Genomic DNA, 25974 nt, shown 5'->3' on the forward strand with positions numbered 1-25974 from the left:
TTTTGTCACGATCTTAATTTGCTTTGACCAAGATCTGCATTATTTTGTGAATGTTATCAGGGTGTGAGATTTTAGCTGACGTCTACAGGAAGTGTCTAATACAAAAATTCCCTAACACCATTCACTAATTTCTTGATAATTAGGAAGAATCTTTTAAGACATTTAATCCGATGCAGTGTAACTCACTGACAGTTGTATGTGTTAAACGTTTGCGCGTCACACCTCCCAAAGTGTATAGTTTTGGCTCCTGAAGACTGTTGGCTTATAGAACTTTTATACACTTTTCTTTTGGAAGATTAAGGATTTGTAGGCACAAAAGCTAAATATTTATGCAATTTCAGAAACTTGGAGAGATCTATTATGGCCTATATATTTTTATCTCTAGTTACTTATTTGTATGATAACTTGGTTGATTGGTTCTGGGGCCGATGGCAGATAAAGGAGTTCTTATATATGAGATGTATACAAGCTGTGTATCTTTAAAAAGTTTTTTCATAGTCATACATTTTCTGAGCTCTGTATTAATTGAGGAAAATAGTAAACTCCAGTTGTTTGCAGAGGACCCAGGACTAAACCACATAATTTTATTTTACAGCAATTTGTATAAAAATCCTATGTTATGCTCTCAGATATTTAACAGCAACCAACCCAGAGGCAGTTGTTGATTTGCCTTTGCACTGTTGTGAACAGTGCCACCTTTAGATAATTTAGGCTTGGCCTCCTGAGAAGTTATTACGAGTAAGTTGTAAACTTATTATGTAGATTGTATACTAATTGTTGGAACCTAATAAATAAGAATGCACTAGCTCCAAATGACAAAGAGCGAAGAAATCTACCTGTAACATTAAGTCCAATTCTTTGCAAGAGGAGACACAGTGCCAATCCAAGTGTCTGAGAGGTCACGCCGAGCATCTGCCTGCTGACGTAGTCTGCAGTGAACCTCCGAATTGGCTTGCTCAAGTGGTCGTTATCGTAGGCCACAATGATGCCTCTTGCCGCCTGACTGCACAACATGAAGAATTCCTGCATCGTCTGCAGGCGTTTCAACAGGAAAATGTCATCCAGCACACTCCGTGTTGCATCATTAAATACTGGTGCCTGCAAAACACAAAAATCAAACAAACTATAAAGTATATAAAAAATAAGTATAACAATTTTTTTTAATAATATATGGAAGCCTTACCAACATTACTAACTAAACTAGTAAAGATTTTCCATAATAAAAATTTGAATGATAAATTAAGAACTATACTTTTAAACGTATTGTTAGCAAAATGAATAAAAGACAAAAAATATGTTTAATAAGCAACATTCCTTACAAAAAATATCATTGACATTCTGACCTCATAGAATAGAAGTCATAACTAAAATGATATGGAATATAAATTAAATGGTGACATAACTTTTGTCAATTTTAAACATTTAGTCTAGCTGGATTTGGGATTTTGAAGATCTGGGGGTAACCTACATACCTTTTCATAGCAGTCTAGTTTGCATACATGTAGATAAATGTGGGTACGAAAACATGTGACTGCTTTTGTTTAAAAAAATCTGAGTGTGTATAAACAAAAAATGAAAAAGAAAATTTATTTTAAATCAATTTTTTTAGTTATTGATAAAATGGAGTTAAATTTATATGGATGAATTGATACAAAACATGACAGAAATTTGATACTGTTGACTGTCAGACTTGCACTTTGACTGTCAGATTGGCAACTGCTATTATAGTGGGATGAAACAGGTTATCATAGGGCAGTGACATCCACACGTGCAAACGTTCACTGTATATAAAAACAACACACAGCCAGAAATTTTTTAAATTCTATTAACTGCACTTGACTGCAAAACAATTACGTTGTTATGATTTGGCTTTTAGGAAATAAAAGTATAAACAGATACACATGTCACTTTCAAGCTATATTTTACTATATCAAACACTAGTAATCTGACATCCGATAAAAAAAGATACACTAAAACAAGTCGTAGCCGGCAACACCACGAGAGTTTAACGCCCTCCGACATCACGATGAGCAAGGGCGGGTGCCGCGGGTGACGAGGGCGGCGGGCGCGCTGGAGCGCAGCAGGCGCAGCCCGCGCGGGGACACGGCGGTGCCGGACAGGTCGACGAGGCGCAGCGACGCGCAGCAGGGGTTCCTGGCCACACACCAGGACTCGCCCAAGCCGCACAGCAGCGCCCTCAGCGGACCAGAGGGAGGCTCGCGCAGACACAGGCGCCGCACGCCGTGGTCCGTGACGGCGGGCGAGCCTCGCACGTCGAGCAGGCGCAGGCCGGGGCAGGCGGCGCCCAGGCTGCACAGCATGTCGTCGTGGCAGACGTAGCGCAGCGACACGGCGCGCAGCTGCGGCAGGGCGCGGAGAGCGGCGGCCAGGGAGGCAGCGGCCACGGGGCGCGCCAGCAGCCAGGCGGCGTCCTCGAGCAGCAGGGCGCGCAGTCCCGCCGCGCGGCCGGACGCCAGCAGGCGCACGAGGCGGCTGTGGTACCAGCGCCGCACCTGGCGCAACCTCAGGCGCTGCACGTCGGGCGTGAGCAGCGCCTCCAGCAGCGCCATCTCGCGCGGCGCGTACACGCGGCCGTCAGGCACCGCCTCGTCCACCAGCCGCTGTCGGGCCGGCCACGGCAGCCTCGGCTGCGACGAGCCTGCCCGCCACAGCGCCGCGAGGGCCGCGCGCGCGCTCAGCGCCTCCAGGCTGGGCGGCGTCATCCCACCATCCCACTGGCCGCCGCTATCTGCCGCGCCGCCATGCCCGCGGCGACCTCGGCCACCTCGGCGACCTCCGGCGTTACAAACACGACCCACGCCTTTCCGGCCGGCCGAGCCACAAGTCCGTCGCGCTCGCGGTCCTCTACACCCACCGCCACCGCGATAACATCCTTACCCACAAGTCTTCACGACGACCGAGTAAACACTTCCTGCTTCATTTCGGCGATGTCGGCATACGACCACGTAAGAATATAACAGACTTGCTGGATAAAACACAAGTAAACAAAAATGTTTAAACTGCAAAGCACCAATAATTTGTCAATAGTTTATGAAACGTTGGTCCTGAGCGGATAGTCTACTATCTCTGAACTATATATCACCAAGTACGCACTGATATTAAGCCATCTACTTTAATTATAACATAAACCCTAAGCCAGATTAATAAAAAAAGTTACTTCTGTCTGACAGCGCGCATAACACGTAGTATCAGTCTTACGCAACCAGGCTAGGGATACATGATTGCTGCGTCATCCTCGCTCATTCAAAACAATTACAAATATATTAACAGATGCTTATTGCAATGACATATACTGATTCTTACACCGTACACTAATATCGCAGAGAGCAAAATTAAGCGAAGAAAAAACGTAAGTATGTAGTCATATGCCTACACAAAGGATCCTACCAATTCCCTGTTTTCTTTTTCCAATCTTAACTTTTTTTTTCCTGTCTCACTAACGCCACACAAATATATTATAAATACGTACAGATACTTCTTATTATGAAAAATTACTACAACTTTGTGTAATTTCTCTTGTTTTTCCAGGTTTTGAAGCCAGTGTTTCCCTATCTGCGGGAAACCTGAACACAGTACATAGCAACAGAAGCTGCAGGACGGAACAAAAATACCTCGTGCATTAGCGTGAGCTGTCAAGCCAGCTAATTGTAACGACCTTGTTTCTGGATGTGTTTATATTTACCTACATGCTGCCCACTGACTATAATCATAAATAATGTTGAACACGATGGAAGGGGACGGAATCCGTCATTATATACTGCACACTGATGAATTTATCTCTTTGCTACATGCAAATTCCTAGTTTATTAAAAATACATGAGATAAGTGATGCACGATGGCGACACATGCAGCAGTCTAATTTTTGCAATCTTCCAAAAAATAAGTAAATGCCGGCCAGTTACACTAACAAATGTTTTATGCCCTCACAAAAACGTTCTCTCCCCCCCCCCCCCCCCCCCAACAGCCCTTTCCACTGGTGCGGCAGGGATGATCACTTCTCGTGGAAATATAACTAGAAAAAGGGACTTTTTAGAAGTTTATTTGGACAGTTTTCAATTTATCTGTGATGTCATAAAACACCAGAGAGGTCTCATGTGAACGTAACTCACTGCAATTAATGATTGTCAACAACTGATACCGTCAGCCTCAATAAACAGCAAGTCTCTTCCTATACAAACCATATAACGGTTGCTGAAGAAGATAAAATGAGGGGATAAGACGTCGTGAGTGAGCTACTGTTACCGGTGTCTTAACACTGATCACTAGTGTTTATTTTATTCAGACAGGAACCAATGTGCCGCTCTGTCTCGCATCTTTGTCCCATTCGTCAAATACAAAACCCAACCATTAAACCATTGTTGTCCAGTTGACCAACGAGTCGCTTCTGCATTCTCGAAGCGCAATGGCTCAATAGACCACTTATGGCCAGTTGTACAAACATTTAGCTCTATCGATCGAGCAAGCCTTCTTCCAGCTGAATCCTTGGTTCGACTGAGATACCACTGGAAAAGTTGCTCTGATGTGACCATCTCTGTTTTATTGTCCACACACTTTTCCTATAGATTCTGCATCTTTTAAAAGTTTGGAAATAGTATGAAAAATTAAAAAGAAAATCAAATACAGGCACTATTTTATCTTGGAGAGCTGACAACCCTACCAAAACTTTACAACAGAAACCAATAAAATACAACAGGAATTGCAGTGTATCCTGTTGTATGACACATGAGATTTCAGTGTATTTTATTGGATCCTGTTGGGTTTTGTTGTTAACACACTGACTTCATTGGGTTTCAGTGCATTTTGTTGGGGAAAATTTACACACACAAAAAAATACATCATTGTATTCTAGTGGGTTCTGTTGTCAAAGCCCACTGAATTCTTTGGTTTTTATTGGATTCTGTTGTGAAAGATATTGGAACAGAAAGTGTTGGGTTTTGTTGTTTTATGTTGTAAAGCAGTATGTTGGATTCTATTGTATTTTAGTGTTTATTATTGTATTCTGTTGGGTTTTGTTTTTTTCTTTTGCAAAGAGTTCTGTTGTTTCTGTTATATTCCAGTGTTTTTCATTGTATTCTGTTCGGTTTTGTTTTCTGTTGCAAACAGTTATGTTGGTTTCTTTTGAATCAGTGTTTATCATTCATTGTATTCTGTTGGGTTTTGTTGTTTTCTGTTGCAAAGAGTTATATTGTGTCCTAGTGTTTTTCATTGTATTCTGTTGTTTTCTGTAGCAAAGAGTTCTGTTGGATTCTGTTGTATTTTAATGTTTCTCATTGGATTATGTTGTTTTCTGTTGCAAAGAGTTCTGTTTGATTCTGGTCTATTTGAGTGTTTCTCCTTGTATTCTGTTGGGTTATTCTGGTGCAAGAATTTCTGTTGTATTCTAGTGTTTTTCATTGTATTCTTTTGTTTTCTGTTGCAAAGAGTTTTGTTGGATTCTGTTGTTTTCTAGTGTTTCTCATTGTAATCTGTTGGGTTTTGTTGTTTTCTGTTGCAAAGAGTTCTGTTGGTTTCTGTTGTATTCCAGTGTTGTTCATTGTATTTTGTTGGGTTTTGTTGTTTTCTGTTGCGAAGAGTTCTATTGTATTCTAGTGTTTTTCATTGCATTCTGTTGTCTTTTTTTGTTTTTTTTTTGTTTTTATAGCTGTTCTTTAGTGATTTTTGTATAATTGTTTTTTTTTTTTTTTCCCTTGTACATAACCTGTTTCATGGTGGATGCCTTCGGGGGTAATGCCGATTACAGTGATCACATTTCCCACCACTGATCGGCATTACCCACATAATTATTGGCATTTAAGAAAAACGTTTCTGTTAATCGTTTACATATTTTATTTACTGAGTTTGATTAAAGTAAAATTACCATTGGATAATAACATTTCTCTAAATACATTTTTCATTAACTATTTAACACATTTTTATGGCTCACTCTCTTTGTACAGGCTGGGACACACTGCAAGGTTACGAATGTGACATTTGTTTGCTACGAAAGTGAATGAAGAAATTGGCAAGAATTATGATTTCTTTTAATATATATTTAAGGGTTATAGATAAGATTTATTACCTAAACATTAAGGCTTGCGTCAAGGATTGACGCTTGGGCTTGGATGCACAGTAGGGAATAATGTAAATTTTTGTTTGTTGTTATTTATGTTACATTGCTTTAATATATCCAAATAAAAAATATGTTTTTTTTTTGTTTTACTTGATGCACCGTAAATAATAAAAAAAAAATATGTTAGTCCCTACTGTGTACCCAATCCCAAGCGTTAATCTTTGCAGAGATTTTTTTTTAGCAGTATGGAGGCGCGAATTGCCAACATGTTACGTCCGATAGCACGTAATGTGACGTATAAAAGAAATTATAATCTTTATTCAGGTTACGGGGGATCAAAATGTACAGGGCCAAGTGATAATCTTGGATACGCGATACAGAACTTTTACCTATTGATATAATATCAGTATTAATGTACGGGATACATGGTGATGGTAATTAGACTTTACATATGTGCTTCAAAATTATCAGCAAAACAACATAATACAATAAAAAACACTGGAATACAACAGAAACCAACAGAACTTTTTGCAACAGAAAACAACATAACCCAACATAATACGATGAAAAACACTGGAATGCAATAGAAACCAACAGAACTCTTTGTAACAGAAAACAACAATACCCAACAGAATACAATAAAAAACACTGGAATACAACAGAAACCAACAAAACCCAACATAATACAATGAAAAACACTAGAATATAACAGAAACCAACAGATTTCTTTGCAAAAGAAAACAATACCCAACAGAATACAATGAAAAACACTGGAGTACAACAAAAATCAACAGAACTATTTGCAACAGAAAACAACAAAACCCAACAGATTACAATGTAAAACACTGGAATACAACCTAAACCAACAGAACTCTTTGCAACAGAAAACAACAAGCCCCAATATAATACAGTGAATAACACTGGAATACAACAGAAACCAACAGAACACTCTGCAACAGAAAACAATAAAACCCAACAGAATACAATGAAAAACACTGGAATACAATAGAAACCAACAGAACTCTTTGCAACAGATTGACGTTGTACCTCCTCTTTATTTAAACAAAAACCCGGGTCACAGTCCTGTCCGCGGTACAATTTTCCGGTCATGGCCATTGTAGTGCCACCACTCGTCACCAGATGGCAGTTGTAAAATATGAACAGACAATGTATTATAGTTATGTTAAAACATGTTATGATTGTAAATATTTATGAAGATTATTAAGTGTGTAGTGTAAGTATGTTTCGTAGCCTTGTAAATAAAATTATAAATGCCAAACATCCAAAGGGATAGCAATATGTAAAGTTGTAACATGAACGATTGTAGAAGGGAAATGTATATATCATGCGGGCTAAATAAGCCTTGACAGCTGTGCCCAGGGTTTTCCCTGTGTCTATGCAGGTTTCACCTGGGCCCAACTTAACTAGTAGTTTAGACTAGAGATAAGAGTGAGGGGAGATAGTCAAGGCAACAATCGCTGCCATGGCTGGCCAATCCCCTCCTAGCACACGATGCATGTGACCCTCTCCCTGCATGGTTAATCTCAGCATGACTAAGGCGTGATAGGCTTTGGCCTGAGAAACACTTAGGTCCCTCCCTAACCCGGACCCCTCCCAAACACACTTAGTTTTAGTTAGGTTAGGAAAAAAAAATAGCCTTGACAGCTCTCTCTTTGCAACATAAAACAACAAAACCCAACAGAATACAATGAAATACATTGGAAAGCCATAGAAACCAACAGAACTCTTTGTAACAGAAAACTAAACAACAATACCCAACAGAATACAATGAAAAACACTGGAATACAACAGAAACCAACAAAACCCAACAGAATACAATGAAAAACACTAGAATATAACAGAAACCAACAGAATTCTTTGCAATAGAAAACAACAAAAACCAACAGAATACAATAAATAACACTGGAATACAACAGAAACCATCATAACTCCTTGCAACAGAAAACAACACAACCCAAAAGAATACAATGAAAAACACTGGAATACAACCAAAACCAACAGAACTCTTTGCAACAAAAAACAACAAAACCCAACAGAATACTTTGAACAACACTGAAATGCAACAGACACCAACAGAACTCTTTGCAACAGAAAACAACAAGACCCAACATAATACAATAAAACCCACAGAAAACAACAGAATCCATTAGAATGTTTTGCAACAAAAACCAATAGAACCACTGAAATACACTAAGATTTACAACAGAATCCAATTCCCGCATCCAATACATAAGAAAATCCTGTTGTATCCTATTGTATTTCAGTTGGTTTCTGTTGTAAAGTTCTGTTGTAAATTTTTGGTAGGGAAACTAGCCACGTGAATTCTTTAGTATCTGGAAAATAAGAATATTGACATTAACTAACAAATGGTGTGAAAAATGATGCTATCCCAACATTACGTTAAAATTCAGCCCCCATTGCAAAGTATTTTTTTTTTTTACTTATAGGCCTATCACTTGATACATTTACCTGAATACTTGAACACAGCAAGCTTAATTCCCTAGGAAACTCTTAAACAAAAGTCAGATTGTGAGAAATAATACATTATAAATTTCGAAGGAATTGAATTAAATGAAAATAAATGTAGATGAAACAGATTTTAGTAATACCAAAATAATTATCTGAATATTGTCAGAGCAATCCAGACAGGACAATGTGCTCCAGATCTAGTTGTATGAGACTCCAGATTACTAAAGCAAGCAAAGTATGTCTTACAGTTGTTCAATTCCCATAACTGTCCTACAAACAAACTCAAGATGTTTGCACCCTACATTATGAAGACAAATTTTCTTGTTTGGTTCAACATAAAGAGATAACAGTTGGTAAATTTGGTCCTAAAAATATCTCTAAGGTGAGACTATTCTAGATTGAGATGCCATAACCAAGATGGCGTCGCTTACGTCATTACCACCCTTACATTCTTACCAGACAAGCACAGAATATGGGTATTTTGGGCGGGGAACTATAAACACACTATTTTTCACGCATTTCATTTTTTGACTATTATATTTTTCTGGTATCGTCAACTAGAATATAATCCTCTTGCTCTATTCTATTTCGTGATACAAATTCTTCATTATTAATAAAATTATGTCTGTAGATGTTATAACTTATGGTGGTATCAGGAAAATTAACAGCGTACTCTATTTGTTGTAAAAATTATTTTAATGAAAAATAAAAATTACGTGAAAAGACTGGTAACTAATGAGGAAAAAAATATTGGTATCACAGTGTTGACTGGGTGGTACTGTATTCTAGTTCATGATTCAGAGAAAATTTCTCGAATATTCTTACTTTCAATAAATTTAACACTGGTATCGCAAAACAGAGTTGACCAGGTGGGAATGAATTCTAGTTTACGATACTTTGAAAATATATCAAAAAGTCTCACTTTCAATAAATTGAATACCGGTATCGCAAAACAGAGTAGACGATACTAAGAAAAATATTACTGATATATTTAATATTTTAACCAGTATAGCAAAACAGAGTATACCGGGTGGGACTGAATTCTACTTCACGATACTGATAAAAATACTATCTAGAATTTTAACTACGGTAATTACCGTAATCTCGCTATCGCAAAAAAGACTAAACGGGTGGGCCTATTTTCTATTTCACAATACCACAAAATTTTATTCACGAAAATTCTTATTTTATACCAATGAAATATTGCCATCCCAAAACAAACTAGACCTTGTAGAATTTTAGTTCCCTTTACGAAACCTTCCACCTATAATTTACTAATTTACTAAAATGAAATATGCGAAAGTTTTTTATTAGCTGACCTACCCTCACCAAACCTTTCATTTTGTTCAATGATTGCACAAATAACAAACAACATTTTACATGACTTATTAACTTTTATGATTCACCTAACCAAAGCAACTATTTCACCTAACATCTCAAATGATACAAACACAACATACCTCTCACCTAACACATCAAATGGAACTCACATTAAACTACAAATCAGAAACATTTAAAAGTCATAAAAAACATTTCCCGTTTTTAGCATTATGGCAATAATCTATGTCAATATTTCAATTGAAGTTATTAAATTTAAACCAAAAACAATTTGTCATTCCCCCTTTTAATTTATTCGATATCGCAAAACACGAACCGTCACTTCCCTGGTCACTACTAGTATTACAACCACACATTCTCTCTCTACACTGTACCATAATATTGTACAATATACATGAACACAAACTTCCTCTTCTCTCATCACTACTACACTCATTACTCCACATATCCAACAAATTTCTTATTACTTAATGCTTATTGCATACTAACTTATTTATACAATTTATAATGATATTCATTCAACTTACTCTTTACTACTTACTAATTAACTCTTCCTCGTATAAACTACTATCACTCAAAACTCACACTTTCATTCATCTTTTTATCCACGGTGCTATTTTGTCTTTTGCTGTTGCCAATACACCCTTTGTACCACCATTCAATTTATTGTCATAGGCGATCTTCCATGACGACATTCTTTTCCCCTACTTTTTTTTATACATGTAATAAGCTAACGAAATTGGCCGGTATTTCCGAATAGAACTGAGCCTCTAAGGTTGTGCATAACATGAGACATTTGCCAGATGACATTAAAACAATAGTTCAACTTTGACAGATAAATGTGCTCTACCGTAATCCAGAAAACATGTTCTTGGTTATGAAAGTAGATGAGAGATTTCAGTAACAGAAGGGCGCTAAAGACACGTACTAAAAATCAGGAGACATCTGTTATAACTTTTACGAGTCCCTCAATAAATTTTAAAGCCTCGGCAAGCTGACAGATTAAACAAAATAATAATAAATGTTGAAAAGCTTGATAACAAAAACTATTTGGTTAGTTATGCAAAATACAACTATGACAAAGTTTGATTTTTAAAATTTTCTCTGCCATATCCAAACTGTTGAAAGATATGTCAAACTTATCACAGAGTCTAAAGAAAAATTCTGGACAATAATTCAGAGACGGCTAAATTAGAGCCACTTTGCTATAAAAAATAACAATGCAGTAGGGGGAGCATGCGGGTTCTGGGGCACTGTAAACAATCAAACAGGTTGGTGTTGCACCACGTGTCCGGGTGGGCGTGGCACCAAGTGGCAGGGTGGGGCGTGGCCGGGAGCCACGTGGAGGGAATCCTCAGGTGGTTGTTGATGTCACGTGGAGCATCGTCTGCTCGTGCGACGGCATCTTGGTTATAATTTAAGAAGATTGGGAGCGCTAGTATCGCGCACCGCATTTATTTTTACAAGTAAGAAATGGGAGGTATCGCGGCGGCGGGGATTCGATACGTCAACCTTTGGATTGGTAGTCAGCAATGCTAACCACACGTCCACGAGGCCAGTTGGAAATAATAATTTAAGATGTTGTATATATGCTTATAAAATTTTTGTTTTGTGTTGTGGAAGTTTTAAAAACGTATGTAGTCCGCCATGTTTATTTTTTTAGTACTAGGCACCAAATTCAAAACACACACACTAGAGGACAGCCATGTTTTTATAGTACTAGACCAGTATAGTCATATTATGATTAATTTGTTATGTAGCATGTTTGCCATCTTATAATGATGATATAATGAAGAAAAAAAGCTATAGGCATTTCCTATGCTTATAGCATTATTTATGTATTAATAAAAATACTTTAGGTATATTTAGTACTAATTGGCGAATTCAAACAAAATTTTTTTTAATGTTTTAAAGACATATGTTCTCATGTAGTGATATATTTATATGTTGTTTTTTCCAGTAATTAAATATACAGTAGCTATTACTAACAACAAGTAATATTATTTATAATATATCACCCATTTTATTGAGAAGTATTCTTATTAAGTCACACACAGTTGTCATTATTCGTAACTGAAAGAATTTTTTTTTAAAGGAATGTCTTGTGCATATATAGAGAGTATTTCTCTTATAGTCATTATATTTAATTTTTATATATTGCCAATGCAGTATCGCGCGAGAGGCTTGCAGACATGTGGTGACAGCGCTCCCCCTCCTGATTTATTAATAACCCAGACGGCCTCCCGCGTAGGGACTGCCAGCCAGCAGTGCTCTGCGCCGCGGATAGCAAAGCCTTCGATTAATATTATTTAGATTTACCTCAAGTTAAAATATTTATTTCCCCACACTTAAAATATTACGTGTACCTGTATACAAATGTAATTTCTCCCAAGTTAAAATATTTATTTCCCCTTACTTAAAATATTACGTGTACCTGTATACAAATGTAATTTCTCCCAAGTTAAAATACTTGTTTTCCACACTTAAAATATTACGTGTATATGCATTATTTCAGTTAATTTATAAAAATAGAATTTAAAAAAAAAAATATTATGTGTAACAAATTTTTTTTTACTGCAGTTAAGTGGCAGGAAGTTGTGTGTATGTGTTATTAACAGAGTTACTTCTACCTGCCATTTGATTATTACCAGGCAAAAGTAACTTGTAATAATATTTTCTTCTTTTGCGATAGTCTCGTTTACGTAACGTTTCTTTTAAAAAAAAAATAATGTTTAAGGTTTAAGCTGTACGCACCAATTATCTCAAAATTCTTTTTCTTGCTGAGAGATGCAGACAAGCATTTATCAGTCATCTGTTTAATAGTCTTGGAGTAGTAAATATAAATGAGTAAATACTAAATTAATTTTTCACTCAATCATAGCATGTATATAATTATTAATAACAAAACTGAGATTGTATTTAGAAGCATAAAAATACTATAGCATCATTTTCCTGCTGTGAATACATTTTTCGAGTCAAGAAATATTACCAAGTACTTTTTTTAACGCTTCTCCAAAAAACTGAAACACAAATTTTAACAATGTAATAAATTCTGTTCTGAAAAGTTAAACAGTCACATTAAACAGTCTTTGTAAAAAACAAACAAACAAACAAACAAACAAACAAACAAACACTAAGCCAGCCTTTAACACTAAGACAGTTAGTACAGTATTGTGTTTTATAAAATACAATTTTTTATACTTATATTATTATTAAAGACTGTAATGATTGACATGAATATTAAAATCTTTTTTACACTGAGGTATGAAACAGCACGGTTTGTATTACCAAATTTAGGGACAACTTAACATTTCAAAAAAGCAATATTTGCGATTTCTTGGCATACAGCAGTAATGAAGTTTTTTTAAAAGACTTTTTAAAGACGAACAGTTTTGGCTGAACAAGATGCTACTAAAGCTGACACGTTCTGATTAAAAAGTGTTACGCCTGAAAGTAAAGGTAGAGACCAAAAATATATTTAGCAAAAGAAAAGAATTGCAAGTAAAATAACATTAAAAAAGATATGTATGTAAATAAGTGAGCATAAGGCATTGCTACCAAACATTTATACTTTATTAGACCCAGGACTTAAGAAAGAAAAAAAATAATAGTTACAGTTATCATGAGATTTTATGAATTATTAGAGCAAAGAACGGTTTTGTTACAAGTGCTAAGAGCTATGGCCAAAATTGTGTGTATATTTTCATTTGCCGCCATGAACATTCCAGTTACTATATATTTTGGCAAACAGTAAATTTTAATTAATGCTTTTTTTGTTTGTTTGTATATTTACATTTCCTTATCTTTAATGAATTACGTTGTTTACAGAAAGGGTTTTTACTAATGAAAATGTTCGAACTTACGTTTTGTTTTTCATTAATTTATCTTTTACATTTGCGTCCTGTTATAAATTGTATGAAATGATTATTACAGGAAAGGCTTGATCAAGTGTGCTTGATCTGTCTCAGTATAACTATGATGATACATGTCTCGTTTTGCAGGCAGTTAACATTTTTGTGTCTTAGCAAAACTGACATGACATTTATTTTCTGTTGGGATCTTGACTGTTTAGGCACTTATCATTTAAATTTCTTACAAATATATGCGAAATTAGTAAGGAAACATTACTGTTTGCATAAGAGGATACACAAATTAAGCTGGAAAGTATTCCATAGTGTTTGTACTGTGTATTCGCACACACAGTAAAAATAATCGCGTTCTTTTACAAAAACGTGTTTGATATCTAGTTCTTAAAGATCATTAAACATTTTAAATTTTAGAAGACATATTGATAGAATATATAAAATTCATGTTGTGATCTCTAAATATGGAAATCTCATAAATAACTTTAAAATGAACATAATTATGCTTATCTACTACATACAAGTATTTCTGGCATCTAGTTCCCAAAAAAAATACCGGTACCATGTATAGCCGTATACATTACTTTGAGTTTGTGCATTCTCTTAATTTGATATCTTGCACCTCCTGAAATATTTCAAAAGCATAAGAATCCTTGCATGTATTGAAGGAAATTTAGCCTCGGGAAAATTTCGGGAGGGAAAATCAAATTTCACTCGGGAAATTGGGAAAAATCGGGGAAAAAAAAAATCATAATCTATATAAGATGCCAGTAGGTATATTTATAAGTTTTGGAGTGTTTTTACCACAACAGCGCCATTAGAAAACTGTATAATGCTCTGTTTTCATGTAAGAAAACCAGTTCTTCCACGTGTTGAGTGGATAAAGATTCTCTCTTTGCAGATACTATGTTTTCGGCAGATGAAAAAACCTTTTCACACACAGTTTTGGTCGCTGCTATTCCCAGATATGCCACTGCTAACTTGGATAAATTTGGTAGTATATTTTCATTTTGTTCCCACCACTTCAATGGGTTTCCAGTTCTTTCTAAAAGTGGCATGTTTAAATATGTTGCCACCTCTGTGTTTTGCTGGGCACCTACTGTGCCAGGCAGATCACTTGGCGTCTGAGCTCCTGTCTGTGGTAAAGGGGAGGGTGAAGAGAAAGCGATACCCTATTGTCAAGGTCAGCGGCCAGGTTTGTACTAGCAGAACAGAAAACATACGGCGTGTGACTTCCTACACTACGTAAGTCTGTATCCACGCCCGTGGGGGTCCCCCCAGGGCGGTAAGGCCTTTTGGCTAAGAGCTCTGGGTTACCAAACCAAAAGTGAGAAATCCTATGAATTGTACTTGTACTACATAAGTGTAACATTGTGTTAATTGCAGTGGTTGTGCTCGAATATTTGTACTCATCTGTCAGGAAAAGTAACAAACTATTATATAAACCTGCAACGTTTTACTTTGTCCCATCAAATATACTTACGGTGTCTGCTAATTATTATGCTAACCAAAATTAATTGAAATGTTGTTAACTCAGTAACTAGCGAAAACCAGACACGATTTATTTTGGAAAACTAGGTCACTTAGTATGTAAAATAAATTTTAAACTATGCTTCTCAATTCATTGTGTTCTCACAGTTATTTTTAAAAAAAGTCTTACAAGAAAAAGTAAACGATCAAAACATTACGCAATTGTAGCTCTCCGCGCGAAAGCTATCTCACAGTTGATGACGCAGGAGCCAGTCTAGCCCTTATCGTTCTCCGGTTTCCATACCTAAAATGTGCCATTTAGTGCTGGATTTACATTTAACTAAACATGGAGCTTGTTATGTCATTTAGGAAACACCTGACTACCAACGTTAATCGCATTTAAAAATTGCTTGTGTATGTGTGGCTTTATATTTTAATGCACCTTTAATCAATTATTTATTATAAATGTAAATACAATTTGTATTGTACTTCCACTTTAGAATGCATATTATAACCTTCAAAACCTCATATATATATATATATTATATGTATGATTTGTTTAATGTAAGTGTGAAGTTCTCTTTCCATGATAATTGATTGCATTAGCTGACGAAAAACAAAATTAAGTTAAAATTAATTACTATTACTACTATTCGATTGTCAGCATTCATAGTGTACAAACAATGCAGAACATATAACTTACAATGTTAAACTTTCCATTTAAGCCACTTTTGCACTTTTTTGGAGTAATAGCAACTTATACCATAGAATAAACGGTTTTTATTATTTCCCGCTCTCCGCTATGTATCACTTTACCGTGCCTCTGCGAGCTGCCACCTTCGCCTTCCATTTTCGGGTATACACTGAAGGGCGATATTTTCCTAACAGCCACTACACGGCTCTTGGCTACGTGGCGCCTGCTTACCCCCTCTTCTTTCTCCGGTCCTACTGTCCCCGCACCCCCGCGCTGAGACACGCCAAGATAACTGCCGGGCACAGTACAACTGTCAAGTTTTTGTTGCAAAGTGTTAACAGCGAGTTGTTTTTCATCGATAGGCACCACAACAGCCTTGAAGTGTGGGTCTAACAGCATTGCTGTAAAATATGGTTCTTGCCTTTGATATAAAGTTAAGCATGCCTTCAATCCAAATAGCAAAGCCCTACAAAATGTTACACCAGACCCAATTTCACTAGCATGAGTCTCCATGTAGTTATTCAAAAATGTATTGATTGAAAATGAAAACAAAACTGGAGTAACCATTGAAGCTGTAGGTATTCTTTCTCCAGAGAGTTCTACTGTGGCTTCATGCAATGGTTTAAGAATTTTTATGTAACTTTCAACAAGCCGCCACTCGCTCACACTAAGATTGTCTACGTTCACCTCTGTCAGATGACGCATGAGAACAGGTTTGTTTTTTAATAGTCTTTCAAGCATTAGATAATCAGAATTCCATCTCGTCATGCAGTCTTGAATTAATTCTAGACAGTCTAGTCCCATTTCTGTTTGAATTTTGTGAAATACAGACGTTGCTGTTGCACTGTGCTTATAGTAACCTATAATACCACGGGCCTTTTTCATCATAGTCCCCATTCCTTCATGAGACTTTTTAGGATCTCCAAGAGCAAGCTGTAAATTATGAGCAAAACACTGTAAATGCGTCAGTGGTGCTTTGCAAAGACTAGACCCCAGCTTGATGTTTCTTGCATTGTCAGTAATAATAAACAAAGGAATTCTAACACTGATGTTATTTAAGATGTTCCACTCATTCAAAATATCAGTAATTTTGTCACCTATTGCTAATGCTGTGTGGCTCTCAGGAAAACTAACACATCCAAGACAGTATTTTTACATGCTTTATATTAGCTTCACCTGTATGTTTGTCTGTCCGTCTGTAACTCTGTCTGTCCGTCTGTAACTCTTTCGACTAAGAGTGAGTGACTCATCACTGTAAAATGTCCCACCCATTTCAATACGTTCGTTAGCCGAGCGGTCTAAGGCGCGCGACTTCTGTGATGTCCCCCGGTAAATTCTAAGATTATATCCATACATTTAACTGTAAATGATTCGGAGAGACTTTACCATTTCTTTGTGATGTTGCAACTCCAAATAGTTATCTCAGATGGTAATAGGTAGTGTCGGTAACTCATTTCCTTATGATAATTATACATGCATATAGTTTAAAAAACTAAAAAAACACGCTTTTAAAGAATATCAAACTAAAAAGTTAAAAATAAATATAGTTTAAAAAACTAAAAAAACATGCTTTTAAAGAATATCAAACTAAAAAGTTAAAAATAAATATAGTTTAAAAAACTAAAGAAACATGCTTTTAAAGATTATCAAACTAAAAAGTAAAAAATAATTTTAAAATTTAATTTATGACAATAGTATATAAGCAATACTAGTATAAATGAGAAAAAAGCATGGGGCGCTTAATATACAAAAAATATGGCACAAAGCGCCTCAAGTTTTTTTCTCATTTATACTAGTATTGCTTATATACTATTGTCATAAATTAAATTTTAAAATTATTTTTTACTTTTTAGTTTGATAATCTTTAAAAGCATGTTTCTTTAGTTTTTTAAACTATATTTTAAAAGAGTGAAGTTACTGACAAAATGACAAGTCAATACCAAGAAAGCATCGTCACTACGTGATGTCCATAGGTCACAAGTAAATGACATTGACTCAACTTTGGCAATTACTTGAGAAAGTTCCTCAGAGATTTTCGATTTTACAGAAGCAAACAAATTTGGAATTTCGATTCTAGAGAATGTGGATCGGAAAGGTACTTTGTACAATGGTTGAGATGACTGCATGAGTTGGAAATATCTATTTTCTACTACACTGTACGGCAGCATAGAATCGGCCAACCACTCAGCAATGTTCTTTGTAATGAGTTTTGCTTTTGGATGATGAGAAGGCCACAGGAAGGTATCTTCAATGGGAAGCCTTCATTTCACAGACGAGAGAGCCACACCCGAAGTTCCCCTAAGTTATTGCTCACTTTTTTTTTCCGTACCACAACAGGTGTATTTATTTGGGATGTAGCTTACTCATACATCATGCGCCGTTCTATCTCATGGTATAAACCGGTGTGGCATTAAATTTTGCGGTCGATTAGGATAGGTTAGCTACATTATAAATACTTTAAAACATTGTGGATGGTTGGTTATATTAGGTAAGTATAGCTACATTAAAAATACTGTAAAATCATTTTATGGTTGCTTAGAAAATACCTTTTTAATATGTAGCTATTCAGCGCTAGGAAACCGTTTACATGATTTCACAGTATCTTTAATGTAGCTATCCTAACCAAATAGACCGTCCACAACGTTTTAAAGTACATATTTATAATGTAGCTAACCTAACCTAATTGACCATTAGTTATCATGAGTTGTCCAAAATAAACATTCACAGACACACGGCAAACGAAAAATTGTTTATGGTCTTTCCTTTAATCAACACTGGCATATTTATTTATTTATTTATTTATTTATTTATTTATTTAAAAAAAAAAAAAAAAAAAAAAAAAAAAAAAAAAAAAAAAAAAAAAAAAAAAAAAAAAAAAAAAAAAAAAAAAACACAATCGGGAGTTCAGTTCTCTCGTCTGTGAAAAGAAGGCTTCCCATCTTCAATCCGTTATTGTTTTGATGGACCTGGTTGTGAAGAATTTGCCGTAACGGGCCGTGAACTTAACAATTCTTGCTGTGTCTCATATTCCAACTTTACAGTTGGATGTTGAGTCAAGTGCCTTATGAGACCCGATGTGCTGCCGTAGCTTGTTTTCAGAGTTTTATTGCATGTCTTGCATTTAGCACTAAGTTTATCATTGCTTCTAGCAAATTAGTTCCAAATACGCGTCTTTTCATCAGCCATGTTTACTAAACAACTGAACAAAACAACCAACATGTAACGTGAACTAAATGACAAAATATATTACCATAATTTTGTATTACTACGCGCCCATGTAATATTCCCCTAATATTGTGGAACTCAAATAAACATCAGAATAGTAAATTAATCAATTTAATCTTATTTTCACCATTTACGTGTCACAGGAAAAAAAAACTGATGGTGCTGCCATCTCCTGTGGGCTGTAGCGTAACCCCGCCTCTAAGTGACGCACTGGCCAATCACAGCTGTCCCTGATAATTACGTCATTGTTTTTTGTCTTGATTTTTTTGATGAAACAATTTTAGACGTTGTAATACGATTTCATTCCGGTAAACAGAAACATTAAGAGCTCGTCTACAATAGTCTGAACCTGTGCGTGGTCCGTGTCCTTATCCGAATGTGAGTGACGTCACATTATCTCACCGAAAACTGCCCTGTCCACAATTACGATGTCCGATGTCCGAATATATTGATTTCTAAAGTTGTTACCAGAGCCGTTGCCTACGAGATTGGGAAGGCCTTCGCATAAATGATTTCAATGTACAACATTGAATGTAGTTCGCACAACGCCGCTAGAGCGCAGATATTTACACTGTAAATTAACACATGGCTTATGACGTGAAATGTCAAATTGTTGATGAAAGAACATTTTCTTGGAGTTTATTTGTTTGCAGTGTGCAAGTAAGTTGACTTTACCAGTTATAAGTTGCGAGAAATTAATGATTTTGACTATTTTGCATGTACTTTGGTAATAAAATTCTAAAGAGTTATTTGATATAATGGTGCAGAATGATGTAAACATTGGATTTATAAACGCTGTGCTAGTTCGTTAGGCTATGGATTTAATGATTTTGATGTGTGGAATTCTTTAGTATCCTTGCACACTGTAAACAGACATACATTTACTTATTTGTTTATATTTTAAGATGGTATATTATTGTATACCATTTTGCAAAAGTGATTCCTCACAGGTGACTGGCATTTTATTTCATAAGTTTCCTACAAATTGTGATTTGCGTGACAAATGGCTTAAAGTCATTTCACGACAAGAAAGTCCTGATAGCAGTGATAAATGGCAGCCTTCAGCTAGGTCAGTTGTCTGCAGCAAAAATTTTAGGAATGAATGCGTTAGTATTTCTACTAAAAACAAGAGACTACTTCCGAATTCTGTCCTTACTATTTTCCCTGGGTATCCATCATACATGGTTGAAAATAAAAACAGGCCCGTTAACTTCCAAAAAAGAGGACACACGATTGTGCATTCCCTCAACAAAGAAGTGCTACTACAGAACAGTGCTGTAACACAGACATTGCAGATAGCGATGTGAATTTAAATGCAAATTATGTTTCAGTTCAAGTTGATCTAGACAAAGAAACTATGTTTGTTGTTGACGAAGCTGCTAAATCCATTGTTGAGCAACATTGCGATGATATGTACAGACAAATACTATCGCGCGTAACAGTTCAACAGTAAACCTTTATGCAGAACATTACTGAAACTGTGAATAGTATAGGCAACTATATTTCTCGGGTCTGTGAATTATTTTGTCGGGTAATTGTTGTAATGTTTTAAACTGCAAGAAGGAATTTTCATGGTATTCGTCACATCAACAAGAAAAAATTGGTGAGTAGAATTTGTAATTTATTATTATGATGCTTATTTTATTACATATTTTATATGTAAATGTAAAAGTACATACATATTTTTTTAAATGTAAGATTCAACTAATTTCCGCACTTTGATTTTTATGTTAAAATTTTCAAATATTGAAGACAACTCCCATATACGACAGCGTAAATCTACAGCGTAAAACCCTGCCATCTTGCGGCGTTTTTGGAACTACAGTTGTATCGACACTTTTACATGCGAAAACCGCAGCAATGCGAAGGCCTTCCCAATCTCGTAGGCAACACCAGAGCGCAGTAAATGTGCCAAACCAAATGTTTTTGTTTATTGTTTTGATGCTTTTGTAGTTTGAGATTGAACTTATGAAAGTTGTGGGAGTTCAATATTATATATTTATTCAGTAAGGCAAAGTGGCTCTTCTTGACTTACACCTTCCATTTCCTTCAATAACAAAAACAAACACCCCGTTTTCAAACGGGAACCGGAAATTAAAATATAGTGAGTGTTCTGTTTTTTTTTTCTGTGTCCGAAGTACACAGGTTGGACAAAAAGTTCAAATTGACGAATGTCTTCGGACCAGGTAGGTTCGGACCTTCGCCCACTTGACGCATGACGTCAGAGGGTCACGTGGACCAATCAGCGACGAGTGTCCTTCGGACACAGTTTAGGACATTGTTATTGTAGACGGGCCTTAATACAAATATAAAATTACGAAATGTGCAATGTACACGGGATTTGCCAATAATACGGCAAACTATTAAAGTAATGTCTCGTTCAGCGTTGCGTTTCAGTCCGACTGCATATTTAAGTAAGTTATGTAAGTTTAGAAGATCGTGATGTATAAAATTTTTCGGGATTTTTTTCCCGATGGATATACGTTGACATTAAAAAATAATTTCATTAATAAACGTGTTATCTTTATTAAACCGTAAATCAATCTCTTTATTTTTCCTTTTATTGTAGGCCAAACGGGCCGTTGTCACAAACATAATTTTATTCCCGAAAATACCGGGAAAAATATTATTCCCTCCTGAAGGGAAAAAAAGCAATGCCCTCCCAAACTTTTCCCGAAATTCGGGATCCCGCACACCACTAATATATATGTATGTATGGACACAATCAAACTATATTTTTTTTAGGTGTCAGTAATATAAAGACATTTTACACTATTTAAAAATATTGGAGACAACATGATTTGCTTGATAAATATATAAATATGGCAATTTTCTTGAATAAAATGGTTAATATACACTGTTACAAGCAGCTTATGTTTCTCTATCATTCTGTTGTCTAAATCATCATTGCAGTTAATCAGTTTTCTGCGTTGGAAATAAATATGCTTGGCATACATTAAAAATTATATCTCTTTCTTCTTCATCGCTCTTTCTTGCGGTCAAGCTTTTTATTACGATGTGTTTTTTTCAAATGCTTTTCCAATAAAAGCAGTACAAAAGCTTTCAGATAAATAAATTATTTCTCAAAAGTAGCACATCCAAGGCAATTTAGATTGCACACTAACATCCTTAGTATTTTTTAAATAACACTTTCTTTATATGTGTTCATATTTGCTGTAATATAATTTCAAGGGTGACATAATTTTATGGTATTAATTTACTTTGCCTTTTTTTGCTTAGGCACCTACTCAATCCTTGCATACTGAACGAGATTTAGTAAAAATTTGCTGCGAGTTCGTGAGTGATAAGTGATAAAGTATACTTACTTGTGGGACTGCCGAACTCAAAGTATAAAATGTTTGTTGTACCTCTTTTTCTTGTGACCACGATCCTTTTCGGTATAAAGGAGTAATATTTAACCTTTATAATTAATTATCGTTTAGAATTAGAAAATGTATGTACTTTTAATGTTGTTCATTTGAATATCGTTCAGTGGTGATTTGATGGCCGATATACAAGGTGACTGCCCTGCGCGGTGTTGTGGTTCAGTTGGAATTTGCAGTGAAATCGTGAATGCGAGGCTACGGACTCCTTGTCAAGTAAGCTATGGCATGCCTTCAGTTCCTGGAAATTTGGCAGGTAGTCCTCCTGCGTGAGAGTGTGTTTGTGGGGGGAAGAGGGAAGGCATTACGGACAGTACAGTTGCGCCTAAAACATTGTAGCCATGCATATAGCAGACTTGCTGGCAGGTAATATGGCCTTAAGACAGAACTTTAGGCATCTTGATTATGTTTAAATGAATGAAGTTCTACAACCACCGCAAATTTTATCGCTGTCGCAAAATTATTTTGTGGAATAATTGGTTACAAAACCTTAATTTTTCACATAAAATTTCAATAAAAATGCATTGATGATGGAAACATGAGTACCGCGAGGAAACCCACCAGCGAATATTCTGAGTTTGACGCCAGTAGGAAACTAACGTGGATTGCTTGGCAGGAGTTAAGGACCTGAAATCTTAAAATAAATGAACACACACACATGCATGCACACACACAATCATTTGCTTTTTCACTGCCTTGTATGATATGGTGACGGTACTGAAAACCAAAAACTCAACTCACCGCCATGGTCTTGGCCTCACGGACTTGATCAATTTTCTTCCAGCAAGCAGGAGTGTCCAAGGAGTCAAGTGTTGAGACAAGTACGTTGCCATCCACATGCAACTTCTCAAACAGGCCGTTGAAACCCATCAACAGCATCTGGCCCGGAGTCAGAGTCTCTTCGTGGCTATCACACTTTGTTTCCGTAGACTGCTGCAGCAATGCGTTAAACCTGGAACGCAGGCCTGCTACCACCACCTGACAGCCTTGATGTGGGGACTGCAACACGACAATAACGAATTGCATCGCACACATGATGCTTGCCTCATAGTAGAGACAAGATTTTAGGATTTTATTTTCAGGCAAATTTCATTTTTACAACCGGAGATTGTGGTGTTCTTGGTTTTGCCTTTTATGAAACCTGTTTATCAAAACAAAGCAACATAGTGTCATTTTGACTGATGTGTGCTGCACTTTTCCAATACGCATGACTAAGTTTTTGGAACAAATGAAATAAATCTGTTTAATACACATTTTTGAGTTTGAAAACGTTCAAATATCATAATTTAAAAACAAGTAACTAATAAAATTCACAAGAATAAAAAGAAGTAAACTTTTTGCAATTTTTTTTGCATAAAATGTGGTACACACTTCATGCTAAATAAATTACTTTCATTGAATTTAATAATTAGAAGATTACATTCATTACAGGTAAGTTTTGATTGAAAATGCTGATACTTTTATGATTTTAATTGTTTTTGGTGCTTTGTGGTGTATTAACTTGAATTTTGGTGTAATATGGTGTATTAACATAATTTTCTGCGTTATTTCGGTTTTATCCCAATTCACCATGTATAATCTTGTCTCTATTTATAAGCATCTCAAAAATAACTGCATTTAGAGTCAAAATAAAAACTGTGCACCATCACCTACAGTCATACTTGCTGTTTTCATACTGTACAATATATGGGGACTGACATTAGCTTTCAATACGTTTGAGATCATGGCCATGCTGGATTAAAAATTTTGCTGAATTACTAAGCATCAATATATTTTTTACAGAAAAAAAAAGGAGTGAAATGTGAAATGTAAATTGCTAGAAAACCAGAAACACTGTACTGAAATTAAAACAGACACTATCTGTAAACTATGAGCGTACTAAAATGCCAGTAATGCAGAAATGCAACCTGGTCGACAAAGTTAACAGCCAGAATCCACCCAAAAAATCCGTACACAAGCAGCTTGATTGGTGCTGGACTTGAGAATGTGGCGAACCGTAGAAATACATATTAAAAACCTTTCACTGTACACAATTATATTTAACTACAAAAATAAAAATAAATAGCAGAACCCAAATTGTTTCCAAAATTACAGCTGTGCCGATTCACAAAATTTTGCTGATATGCCGATACAACAGTTGCAATTTACTGATTCCAAACTGATACAGAAGAAAACACATTTAGGTTAAAATATTTTTACAAAGTTACTATATTACCCAAAATAACTCATTCTATGAAAAGATTGCAAAGGAACATAACCTCTCCTTTTTTTTAAGTTGTATTGTTAACTTGTTTTCATTTGTTTGTTGACGACACATTAGTTGCTTATCGAAACATGAATTTACCAATGGAGGCTGTAAAATGTTATTATTTAATACATAATTATATAAACTAAGATTATTTAAGAGTAAGTAATTATAAAATATATTGATTCACGGAATAGGGTCGTAATAGATGTTTTCCGAAATTTTCAAATCATTTCAAACCCCCCCCCCCCTCCCCCCCCAAAACCGCTACTCGCCAAGATACCAGCTGTACAATAGCAGGATGCTGTCACTCACAATGCTAGACGGCTTTGCTTTAAACCCACTTCAACCTTCATGACAAGTCCGTCGCCCTACAGGCCACCTCTAAAGAAAATATGTCAAAAGACAGTTTTATTTTTAATGGTTAGTTTACATGTACGTTTTCTGCTTGCCGTAGTTAAATACACTAGAACCCCGGATTTAACGAAGCAGTGATTTTATGAATACATTCTCGGGAACCGTCAAAAAATTGGACTTTTGACCTAAATGTGAAAATCAGAAGAAAAAAATAAAAAAAAAAAAAAGAAATGAAAGATCATTAAAATCTGTTAATTTTAACATACAGCATATTTTTGTGTCGGCTTTAATACTTCCAATAATGTTCATGTAAGAATAACAAAAAAATAATGGGGCATTTCCTTTAAAAATATGGCAGCGGTAGGTTATGCAACGCGAGTGGGCGCACACGAAGCTCGCCCGGCTGGCTGGCGGCAGCGGCTTCATGACGCATAAGCTCACCCCTCCTTCCCCTCGTTACATCATTCTTCAAGGCTAGCTCATCCCTCCCAGACACACAAACCATCGAGTGTCCTCCCAACTTCGCTTCCTTTGAAAAACCTTCAATGAGAAAATGCTCAGTTCATCCTCCCTTCTCCCGTAAAATTGGGCTATTATGAATGGTGTACTAAAGTGGTGAGGGAGGGGTCAAAATATGTCATTTTTCACACCAAGTTCGAGTTCAGTCATCTCTGGCAAGGAATTTACAAGCTTTCAAACTTAAATATAAATGTATTTTAATAGCAAGGGTCCTATGAAAAGGAACATACCGAATAAAATCAAGCTGCTGTCACCAAACAAAGCATAAAACGGCCCAACGCGTGGTCGCTTCGTTATTGCTCCCGCGAGAGGCGTGATAT

At 36.0% G+C, this 25974-nt stretch overlaps 1 protein-coding gene across 2 annotated transcripts in view; it reads right to left on the reverse strand.

The window, feature by feature from the left end:
- LOC134542984 (serine/threonine-protein kinase SMG1) overlaps positions 1-25974 on the reverse strand; it is a 322401-nt gene that overhangs the window by 52912 nt on the left and 243515 nt on the right. For both annotated transcript variants that reach the window (XM_063387640.1, XM_063387630.1), the window contains exons 43-44: positions 23275-23532; positions 837-1098 (exon numbers count right to left, since the gene is read on the reverse strand). In XM_063387640.1, the coding sequence (XP_063243710.1) occupies positions 837-1098; positions 23275-23532 (520 nt within the window). The remainder of the gene's footprint in view (positions 1-836; positions 1099-23274; positions 23533-25974) is intronic.

Source organism: Bacillus rossius, chromosome 1 (assembly GCF_032445375.1).
Source record: "Bacillus rossius redtenbacheri isolate Brsri chromosome 1, Brsri_v3, whole genome shotgun sequence".
Lineage (NCBI taxonomy): Eukaryota > Metazoa > Arthropoda > Insecta > Phasmatodea > Bacillidae > Bacillus > Bacillus rossius.